Source organism: Falco biarmicus, chromosome 4 (assembly GCF_023638135.1).
Source record: "Falco biarmicus isolate bFalBia1 chromosome 4, bFalBia1.pri, whole genome shotgun sequence".
NCBI classification, from domain to species: domain Eukaryota; kingdom Metazoa; phylum Chordata; class Aves; order Falconiformes; family Falconidae; genus Falco; species Falco biarmicus.
Window position 1 is genome coordinate 61,140,271 of NC_079291.1, and position 11,658 is coordinate 61,151,928.

Genomic DNA, 11,658 nt, shown 5'->3' on the forward strand with positions numbered 1-11,658 from the left:
CTGAGCAGAAAAAAAACCAAAACTGAGGACAGCAGCAAGCCAAGCTGCCAGACCACACACTGCTCTTCAGCCAGAGAGATGCTTCGGCTGCTTCGGTCAGAGCCCACCAGCATTTGCAGATTGACCGACTCTTCGGGACAGCCAAGAAAACAGGCGGAAGGGCTCCTCATCCGCAGCAATAGCAGGAAAACACGACGCAGAGCTACGCTGGGAAGGAAACGAGCAGTGCCGTGCCCTTCCTCCCCTCCTACCTCTCTTGCCAGCACGGGCAGGCATAGAGGAGCAGGGAAGCAATCTGGCTGCAAAGCGAAAGCAACATTAAACAAAAGGCTGGGCTGCAGCCAAAGCAGCTTTTTCCGACGTGATACACGACACAGCCATGAAAGCTTTAGTGCCGGGGCAGGGATGCTGAGCGAAGGAGCAGGTGGGAGAGCCTTCCTCCCTGCACTAACACAGCCGAAAGGTTGTACAGCCTCAGAGGGAAGGCTCCTGCTTTTTTACCTTGTCTGAGGCTTTTTGGCCAACAGAGCGGCAGAAGCAGCGATGGAGCTATTGCACTCGCTAGGTTATTGCATTACGAAGGTTCAGTGTGGAGAAAGGCACCTGCCCTGTTCAGGTGAGCCTGCACATCGGCACGGCAGCCGAGCAGGAGCGGAGCCGTGTTGCTCCAGTGTCCCCACCACCACCTCCCACACAACAATTTCCACCTTGGTTTTGCCGATGGATGCTTTTGGAAAATGAGCAGCATCCCCCTGAGCTACCACATATTCTGTTTTAAAAGGAGAGGAATACCAGGTCTCTTACTGGGAAATTACCTACTAGGGGATCCTGTTATTTAGCTACAGCAATCAAACGCTGTCCCAGAATTTAACAGCAGCAAAGCCAAGTGCAAAAGGAAAAAGAAAGCCAGTACATCCAGAACATGCCTGCACAATAAGGTCTCTCTATGATTGTAAATGCTAAATACTACTTTCACAGCAAGGACTTTTTTCCATACAACAGTTCCTCCCAAAGTTACAGAAGAAGTACTACACCACCCACTTTACAAGTTAAGAAAGCGAGGGAAGACTGCAAGGAAGGAGAAGGTGGAATCTGAATGCAGGAACTCATATATAGAGGTATATATGCATGCACTTATATGGACAATACTGAAATACATGCCTACAACAAGCATTTCCACAGAAGCCAAGAGCACAACCATCTGTTCTACTCCCTTGCAAATTCAAACACTACAGACAAAGAATGCTTATTAAGCCACTTTATACTTTTTTGTGCCGGTTTCATGGTATTTCAAAGCAGAGATCTCATCAGTTGTTTTATTTATTATTCTCTCATATTATTTTTTACACCTATATACAACTAAACATTTTTGGAGAGCTTTCCTTAAGCTAATCTGACAGAGAACCTGAGCAAGTAGAGACAAAGCATCCACTTTTTCCCTCTTTTCGGTGCTACCAACACTTACCTTGGCACAAAACCCCCAACAGTCCCAAGCAAACTGGATTTTTACAGCACAGGCAAAGATGTAACCCAGGGCCAAACACCAGTTTCTCCACCGACCCACAGGCACTCCTGTTGTTTACCTCTGTACCTGGTTTCACATGAAGCCTTGGGAATAACCTGAAGCTGCCACATTTCAGGCCCAAAACCATATGTGTCCCAAGAGACACAGACAAGATTACAAAATTAAAGGAAGAAAGAAGGAGTATACTTTGTCATGAGGGCTGCACAAGTTCAAGCAATCTGTGCTGGCTGCAAGATACAGGTGAAACCTCAATGTGCACAGAACAGATTTTCTTATTTCAGCTTGTCCCTAACTTTTGGCAAACACCTTCTGGCCTTAGATGCTTCACGTTGTCTTCCCCGCCAGCCCGGATTACACGTTCGAGGTGCTTTGGTGCCCTTCACTGCCTCCCATCACACTCCTAAAGGTCACTTGATTTTTGCTTATTAAAAACGTCCTTTGTAGCAGTCCTAAATCCACTGAGGAATGCATTTACTGCTTAGATCAGCTTTGGATCCCCACTACTGCACCACATTTGCACCTTAAGGAGTGTGCCTGAAAGTTCATATAGATGCTGCTTTTCCCTGTTGGCATTTGTATTTCAAATTACTTTCTTCCAGATGAAAATACATTACCCTTGAAACGTTCATGCTTTACACTAGATGATCTGAAGAGCGGGATGATTTGCATTTGCTGTATCTACAGAACTAAGGGCATCAGGAAAACAAATGTCGAGCCCTAGTTAAAGAAAAAAAAAAACAACCAAAAAGATGCTGTGAGTCGTCAAAGGAAACAGAACCAAACCTGAATAAAGGAAAAGCTTTTAAAAGCTTCAAAAATAGAATCTGAAAGGGAATCATGCACTTACATGGGTGGAAAAGCTTCAGACTGACCTTTAACTACATTGCTTTTGTTCAACAAAAGCCTCCTTGAATTTTACTACAATTTACAAAGCTGAAATGCTCAGGACCATGCTGATGTTGCCTTCCTAGTAATAACCATCAAGTATTTCCTTCAGTAAGACGATGCCAAGTGAAATTCCTGCACGAATTGTTGTAGGTTCAGGCCTGCTTTCCTATGGATTTGACTCCTGGGTATGTTCTCAGAGGTTTAATAAAGCAGAAGCTCCAATCAAAACATTCTCCACAGTTGAACCACACAACAAATCTCCCAAATCTGTTTCCTGATAGCTGGTAACAGCTGAGCTCACACTGAAACTTTCAGGAGGGTGGTTAAAAAAAAAAGGCTTCTTTCTATATCCAACCTCTTTTCCTGAAGCTTGTAGGGGCCTTGTAGCTACCGAGTGCCCACCCTCCATCGCTCCACTATGAAACTGGTCAATGGGGCCAGCAGCTGGGGAGGAAAGACACAACCCCATCAGCCTTGCATCCTTGGAAAGACAAGGTTTCTCTGTTGAAAATCACAAAAGCTACCTACAGCAGGTAATTTCAGTAACCTAAAGATAAAGTTGTTATATAGCAGTTTATCCATTTGAAGGCTAAAAACAAGATTTCCCCAAGGCAGAGTTTGCTTGCTGTCCGTATCTCCTCTGGCTACCACAAGGCATCCCTCTGGCTATGCGTTACCCTTTGGAGCTCCCACTCATTCAGCATGAGTGCGCTATCAGCAATGGATGAAAAGAGACTTCACGTCCATTACTATTTCCATGGAGCCCATTCTAAAGCTCCAGCAAAAAGGCAACCCAGACAGCACAGCTGGGACTACTGAGCGGTAGATTAAAAGAGCCAAGGTCTTAGCACTGTCTACTTTGGGTTGAAAAGGACAGCTTAATCTTTTTTTATGGGTACAGATGAAAAGAGAGAAATTATGTAAAAACTCTCTGTCCATTACCATGGCGATGCAAAAGTAAGTCAAGATTAATGAGCATCAGGAAAATCAGAACTCATAAACTTTCTGCTGGTTGCTCCTAGGAAAGTTAACCCTCTATTTACAAGATACGCTCCTGATAGGGTTTTTTATATCACCACAGTTCCATACTAAAAAAGAAGGAAAACATCTGGCATGGTCTTTTCAAAGATTTTTGCCTCCAAGTGCCAACTTCTGCTGGGCCGCTACGCTGGTGGTCTGACAAGGTGGCAACGGTGCCAGCAAAAAGCAATGTGAAAAAAAGCTAGTCTGAGTCAAGCAGATTCTGGCTAAAGCATCTCCTTGTGCTAACCTTGGCCTAAGGAACAGCACCCCAAACATGCCAGGAGCTGCCCCAACAGTTCAGAAGCATGTGTGGTGGGTGAGGGACAGGGAAGTGCCAGCCATGCTGGAGAAGAAAGGATGTCAGGGCTCAAATGGGACTAGCCTTGAGGACTTCTTGTCCCTATCGTGCCCATATTGCACCAAAACCTTCTCTGCCTTTCATGTAGTGAGTCCAATTTGCTTTACATCTCCCCATGGGTCATCCTTTCCCATTCTGCCAGGTCTCCTTGCCACTTTGAGCATGCTGGCCCATCCTCGCTGAGCCTCAGCCAGGACACAGCAGCCCATCAAAGCCCCAAACGAAACAGAAAAGGGTTGCTACATGCATCTTCCCAGCAGAGAGCTGCTCCATCAGATGCGTCCAACACTGCCAGCTGCCCTTCCATTTCCAACCTACTGCCACCCAAATCCTCCCTGTGCATGGTGAACTTTGGCTCTTCGTCTTTACAGGGGCCACAAGCTGTATTTTAGAAATGGGAGGGGTGGGGGAGAATCCCCCTTAAACCCTAGAAACTGGCAGGGAAAGGGCAGAGGTGGGCACAAAACTCCTCTCAACACTTCAAGTGCATTCAGCATATGACAGCCTGACCCAGCACTCCCTTAAACCACTCTGCTCACAGTCTCAGGAAGCCAAACTTGGGAAGTTTCCTCTGAAGCCCTCCTCTCCTTTGTTATCCAAATTAACCCAGCAGAAACGTGCCACAGCCCTGTCACACCACCGGCAGCCATGAACTATTTCCTCTCATTTCAATAGCAGCCACACACAAGATTATTTCAACAGCTGGATCAAAGGAGCAGACCCAGGTTACAAGCAGCATCCGAAACGACAGCTCCTCTACTCGTATATCTGTTGCTAAAAATAAGTAGCTGTGGGAAAAGTACTTAGCCCCTTGCAAGAAAGATAACGTACGTACTTCTTTATTTCACTACTACTTTGTTTCTCTGGTGCTATCCAGAGGAAAAGCCTATCAAATCCTTTACTAAACACACATACACATATTTTTAACTGAAATAAGATTCCTCGCCCTAAGCCAAAAGCATTTGTGGATGACATGCATGCTATACTGCGATACCTAAATGAACCAAAGGGCCCATGACCTCCCCCTCTCCCACCCTTTTTTACCAGCACAGTTTTCCTTGACATGGATGGATCCCCAAAATCAGCTTAGCTTTTGCAGAGACCTCAGTATTTTTAAGATGCAAGCTCCAATTTACAAGGTGCTTACAAACCCATCACAGGACACGCCTGCTGGAAGAACTGACATTACATGGTGGTTCTAACAGGGTTCAAAGCAAGGTAAACTCCAGTCCACGCTGCACCCAAGCAAAGACTTTGTCTAACTCCAAACTGGGCAGATGTGAATGCATCCAAGAGCTAGTTTCAAGGGCAACCTGCAGACAAGCATTTCATAAATACAAATAACTACAGTTAATTATCAACTTGCTCAGCAGAAAGCTGTGGTTATGGAAACACAGTTTCTTGTGTATTAAGGAGAGGACTTGCAAAAAAAGTTAAGTGTTCATATAGGCAGGGACAACAACTCCCCTTAGACAGGCCAGTGGTGATCAACAGAGCTATCTTGTGACATCTTATCTAGGACAGGGACTTGCTTTCTGCTCCAAACACCATTTTGGACTGAACCCTCCATTAAGCAGATGAATCTCCCCAAAAGCTTCAGTCTGATCTGTAGCACAAGGATTTTATAGTTGAGGTGGTGCAAGTGCTTTCAGCTTTTCACAGGAAGCGCCACGCTGCTGCACTCCTTTTAATCACAAAAATTGCAAAGTACTATCAAAACTCAGCCTCTAAGGTCGCCATCCTGAAAATGCCCATGGTTTTCTGTATCTCACTGCCGGTCAAACTGCTCCAGCTTGCTTGAGCAAGCGCTTGCAGGACCTCAGTGTGTGGAAACAGTCACCTCCAGCCAGGTAAACAGATTCAGAAGACCTTGCTCTCCCATTCTGCTTCAAAACACAGTTAGGCGATAGTTGGGAAGAGCTAAACTAAAGGCAATAAATACAATCGTACTAAGCTAAATCTTGAACTGGGCAAAAGTTGTTCTTCAGCTAAAACAAAAACAGTCTTCCTGAGAAACATGAACAGAATGTTTTAATCTGATTTTCAGACGTTAGGCAAGAAAAAAAAAAAGACACAGCAGATAATCAGGGCTTTACCACACGATACTGCAAGGATAAAACCTCAACACCATCATTAGCACGAGCCTTGGGCAAAGAGAGCACAACAGACCAGTTCAACACTCATGCAGCTTTTACTGCCCTTACTCAGCCATTTGAAAAATAAAAGCCACACGAAAAATCCCACTCTTTAGCCCGCAAAGGCCTTCCTTTAGGCGAGGTCAGCAGGGCACAGCACAGTGTGGTTAGGAAAAGGCTGTCCCCACTTTCCCCCGCAGATGGAACCGTTTGCTACTTAAAACAAACAAACAAACAAAAAACCAACTTAAACTTGAAAAGACCTACGTCACTGAGTGACCTTTCACAAGGCTCCCTGCAAAAACTTGGTGGGGTTTTCCTGTTAATTGAAGGTGGCAGTGAAAACATGAGCTAAGTGCCAGTTATATAAGCCACCAGCTTCAGAAACTTTTTTTGAGTGCTGTAAGCTGGCAGAAAAATATGTACAGCCCCATCACAGGCTACGGTACTTCCCCGCGCACTTGCCCTCCTGCACAGCAGAAAGCTTACTTTCAACGTTGCTCCCATCACCTTTCCACCTGATTCTCCAATAGCTTCTAGATAACACCATACCATGGGGTTTTTTTGCTTGGTTTGAGATTTTGGGGGGTATAAATCAGGGAGAGATGATCTTTCAATTTGCAGGACTCACAGAAACAGTAAAAACACTTGTACAAAGCAACAACAACAACAAAAAAATCCTGGCTCAGTCTGCACTCATCAGACTTAACCCAAGGAAGTAAAAACAGTCTTATACAATAAATAACCTGGTTGCTGAGAAGCATCAAGAGAAGCCTTAGCGGGTCAGACTAAAAGATGGGGTTCAGGCATTTCAGCTACATGCTGGCAAACCACAGAGCAGCCCTTTAGCTCTCCAGCCACCACACAGCAGGCTGTGCAGACACCCTCAGGGCTTGTACACTTAGTGAGCAACTGCTGCAAGGTATTTTGATTTTACTTTTTTTTTTTTTGGGGGGGTGGGGGTGGGGGCAGGACCAAGAGGAAAGCTTACAAACGAAGATTACAGTTACACAATTGAAAAACTGCATTTTTTGCCAGAACAGGAAGCAATATTCAATATGCCAACAAGTCAGAGTCCACAATTTGATTGCTCACTACTGAAAGACTATTTTAGTTAAATTCAGGAAGGAAATGGCCTCTCTGATACCATACCTGATCCCTGACATTGCACACTCTGCTGATGCCAAGGCCGTACACTGTTGAGAATCCAGCATCAGCTTGCATACTATTTTAGGCATATTTGCATAAGCAAGTGGTGACTGACATTTCTCAAATGTAAATTATGCCCTGAACTCAAACACACACACACGTGCACTTTTTATTGAGTAAAAACCCCAATTGCTACCAGTCAATAAAAGGCAACAGGTTGGGTGAGCACAGCAGAAAGCACAAGATCATCCACTGACTGAATGGACACGCTGGAGGGAAGAGGTGCCACCCAGAGGGACCTGGGCGGGCTGGAGAGGTGGGTCCATGCCAACCTCGTGGGGTTCAACAAGGCCAAGTGCAAGGTCCTGCACCCGGGTCAGGGCAGCCCCCAGTATCAGGCTGGGCAGAGAACGGGTTGGGAGCAGCCCTGAGGAAAGGGACTGGGGGTGCTGGTGGGCGAGAAGCTGGACGTGACCCGGCCACGTGCGCTCGCAGCCCAGAAAGCCCCCCGTGCCCTGGGCTGCATCCCCAGCAGCGTGGCCGCCGGGGCGAGGGAGGGGGCTCTGCCCCTCTGCCCCGCTCTGCTGAGACCCCCCTGCAGCGCCGCCTCCAGCTCCGGGGCCCCCAGCATAAGGAGGGCACGGACCTGTTGGAGCGGGGCCAGAGGCGGCCACGGAGATGGCCAGAGGGCTGGAGCCCCTCTGCTGTGCAGCCAGGCTGGGAGCGCTGGGGCTGTTCAGCCCGGAGAAGGGAAGGCTCCTGGAGACCCTGGAGCACCTTCCAGCACCCAAAGGGGCCGGCGAGGAAGCTGGGGAGGGGCTTTTCCCAAGGGCCTGCAGCGCCAGGACAAGGGGGAACGGCTTTGCGCTGAGAGAGGGCAGATGGAGATCAGAGCTGAGGGAGAAATCCTTCCCTGTGAGGGTGGTGAGGCGCCGGCACGGGCTGCCCAGAGCAGCTGTGGGTGCCCCAGCCCTGGCAGTGCCCAAGGCCAGGCTGGACGGGGCTGGGAGCCACCGGGGCTGGGGGAAGGGGGCCCTGCGCGTGGCAGGGGTGGGACTGGGGGGGCTTTAAGGGCCCTTCAACCCAAACCGTTCTGGGATTCTACGATTCTACCTCACTTGTTTTTTCAACAATCCAGGCAAGGATCTGCAGGTCCCCTCTTCTTCTCTATCCCCCACACTCTCTGCCAGAGTTTGGGCTGTTGCAAGCACCGCAAAGGACTTGGGAAAGACCAGACTCATGAGATGACAGCGTTTGCAGGTGAGATCACCCACAAGGAAACCCAACAACAGCTGGCAGAAGGGTTGTAAAATCACACCCAACTGAGCAATGAGACAGCAGGTGAAATCCAGAGCCTGATGTAAAGCAACACACATGGGGGGAAAAAATAATTGTGGCTACACATGCACAGGGAACAGGCTCCCAGTGAGCTCTGCTGCTGGGGAAAGGTCCCTGTTGAGACTGACAGGACTGGAAAAAGTTTTGATGGCTGAAGACAGGCTCACATGGCCGAAGTGAGAATACAAGGGGGGAAAAAAAACCCAGGACATCATGTGCCAGAGTTGTAAACCCACCAGTGCCCCACATCCCGAGCCAAGCACACAGTCCCAGATCTCCCCTCGGAAAAAGGTATGCCAGTGCTCAGGGAAGGACCAGGGAAAGGCACTGAGATGATTCAGAGAGATCTGTATACAAACACCACAGCCTGAACCTGGAAAGAGACCGAGCGCACTACAAAGTCATAAACAGGGACACAGAATGACTTGTGTTTCTCACAAGGGCTGCGTGAGAGAGCACTCAAGGCAACTTTCACTTAATGGGTTTAAAACCAAAGGAAGTAGTTTTGTCATTAAATGGTGGGACTCTGTCTCACGGGGCTACAAAAGCCAAGAGTAAAAATGGATTTAGAGAGGCTTGGACAAACTTACCAGGACAAGTCCACCAGAAGCCATCACAAGCTACCAGGCATTATGCTGGTAATACAAGATACTACTTGTGAGAAGAATGGCTTTAGCCTTCACAGGGGCCAAGTCAGAAAATTGCACCCAAAATTTAAACAGTGCAGCAATAGAACGATAACGACACCCTGTGTGCTCCACAACCACTCCGTCTCAGTGCCTCTAGAATTGCCAGACAGGAGCGAATAGAAAGAGCTTTTCTTTTAGAAGGAGCTTTTCTTTTCACCAGCTTTTCTTCTCAGTAAGGCTAGGCATGGAGCTGTATCCCACTTTTGTCCTTTCAGAAAGCTCAGCTCTCTGCTAATCAGGAACGCCTCAAGGCAAGAGACCAGCAGAATTCGCTTGGCCTGCCCACCAAAGTCATGGCTTTTGTAAATAACCCCAAGAGAAGGTCCCTTGCTGGAGCGACAGGACATCTTCCCACGTTACTGGATCGTGCTAACCTGGATCAACAGATTCAGGATGATGTGGCAGAAGAGGAGCAGAGCTAGCACCGCCTTACTGGCCCAAAAGAGGAGAATTAAGCAATGCCAGGTTGTGCAGACACCCTGAAGCACCGCTGCCTTCCTCAGCAGGCGCTGCCGAGATACTCACTTGCCAAGTTTCTCAAGTTTACTCCATACTTCTTACACCCTCAATAAAAAAAAAAATAATTTCTACTTTAATATTCTGAGCTCAGCATTTGCAGAAGCAACAATGACAGCCGGGTAAAATAACTGGAGGTTTTTGGGTGAGGATTCAATCCATCACAAAACATTTCAGATAAAGTCCTTAAGAACCAATCCCGGACATTTTGCTGCCAGCAGCAATACAAGATGGACAATATCCACAGCATACTCCTCTGAGGCTGAGCAAGGAGCCTGCCGCACCATCCACAGTGCACACATCTAAGAAAAATATCCCAATTTACAGACCCGCTTGGCCCTGGCTTTGATAAGGCAACACAACTGGTCCCTCAGCATCCTCACGCCTGCGCTAAAGGTAGCTGGGTCTCAGTGTCTCCCTGGAAGGCAAGTTTAAAGGCCCAGAAAGCACCAGAGAAATGTAACATGTTATTAATTAACCCCGGGGGTGAATCTCGGGTTTCATCCTCACTACCAAACCCAGATCGCAGCTTGGATTTCAGCTGTGACACACACACAGTAAACTGGGGGGATAAGATAGAAAAATCAAGACACATAATCACGCGAGGCGGGTGTTTAGCAACAGCCGGGGACAGCAGACAAGGCAGAGCAGCACCAGGAGGGGTGTTACAGAGCCAGCACAGACCCCACGGATGGGACCAAAGAGACCCAGCACCGTCACTGGGGCATCACCCAGATCCCAAGCCCCCTCCTCCAGTGCCTTCACCCCTCTTACCCACATCCCCTTCCCCACAGTCCGGGACCCCCTCTGCCCTACTCTTTTCCTCCCCCCGACCCCACAGCCCCCTCCCCACTGCCTCCCCACACACACACCCCAGACACCAGCCATCCTTCCCCTTAACCCTCAGTGCCCCAGGACCTGAACCCCTCGCAATGACCAGCCCCACCAGCCTGGTGGCCCCCAACCCCCCAGCCCTCTCCAAGCACCCCTGGACCCCCACCTCACCCACAGCACCATCCCCCCACCCTCAGGCCCCCCTGTCCCCCCTAAACTCCTTCTTCACCCCCTACTCTCTGCCTCAGGCCCCTCCCTAACCCAAGGACCCCCTCCAAACTCTCTGGCTCCAGACCTCACTACCTGCTGTCCCTCAAGCCCTCCCAACACCCCTAGGCCCACCTTAGACCCTCTGTGCCCCCCCCCCAACACGCCCAGGCCCACCTCTGAGCCTCTGTGCCCCCCGCCAACAACGCCAGGCCCACCTCAGACCCTCTGTGGCCCCCTCAGAGCCTCTGTGCCCCCTCCCCCATCCCCAGGCCCACCTCAGCCCCTTGGTGCCCACCTCAGTCCCCCTGTGCTCCCCTCAACACCCCAGGCCCACCTCAGACCCCCTGCCCCCACCACTAGGCCTACTCCAGACCCTCATACCCCTCTATCCGCCACCCCAAACACCTCCCACCCCCACCGCACCTGAAGCGTGCGCTGCCGCAGGGCCCGCAACCTCTCCCGCCGCCGCCGCGCTTCCTCCTCCAGCCTCCCCAAAGCCGGGCCCGCCGCCGCCTCCTCCGCCTCCACGCCACCACCGGGCGCCGCCATCTTCCTCCCTCTCCCCCGCGCTCCGTACGACCCCCGGCGCGCACGCGCGGCAGGCGCGGCCCATCGACCGCCGAGCGCATCGCTCAGCAAGCCGCGGCTATCGGGCGCAACTGCGGCGGGGGGCGGGGGGGGGCGCGGAAAAAAAAAATAAAAATTTTAAAATGTGTAATTTTATTTTTTTTTTCATAGGCAAAATAGCCCCAAATCCTACTTCTTTGCCAGGCTAGGCTTATTCCCAGCCCTCCTAAGGTGCGCAAAGCTCAGCTGGTTTAATTGGGGGGGTAATCATGGGGTGGGGGGCATTTTACCACCCCCACCCCCACTTATACCTTCCCCTCAAAGGGCTGCCGGGGCGGAAGGTGAAAGCGGGGGTGGGGAAGGGATGTGTGTGTCCCCAGCAGCAGGTACCCGGTACGGGGGGGACCCTGTCGCCGCCCCCCCGTA

The 11,658-nt window shown here is 49.8% G+C and overlaps 1 protein-coding gene and 1 long non-coding RNA gene across 3 annotated transcripts in view; one reads left to right on the forward strand and one right to left on the reverse strand.

The window, feature by feature from the left end:
• CCDC12 (coiled-coil domain containing 12) overlaps positions 1-11,341 on the reverse strand; it is a 42,061-nt gene extending 30,720 nt beyond the window's left edge. The window contains exon 1 of one of the 2 annotated variants that reach the window (XM_056335541.1): positions 11,089-11,341. In XM_056335541.1, coding sequence (XP_056191516.1) covers positions 11,089-11,294 — 206 coding nt within the window. In that variant the 5' untranslated portion in view covers positions 11,295-11,341. The remainder of the gene's footprint in view (positions 1-11,088) is intronic. The other variant, XM_056335542.1, reaches the window with a different exon arrangement.
• Positions 6,236-10,327, forward strand: LOC130147820 (uncharacterized). Its single transcript, XR_008821354.1, has 3 exons — positions 6,236-7,394; positions 8,217-8,338; positions 9,321-10,327. It is a non-coding gene; the product is annotated as an uncharacterized LOC130147820 (long non-coding RNA).
• Positions 11,342-11,658: the final 317 nt, after the last annotated feature.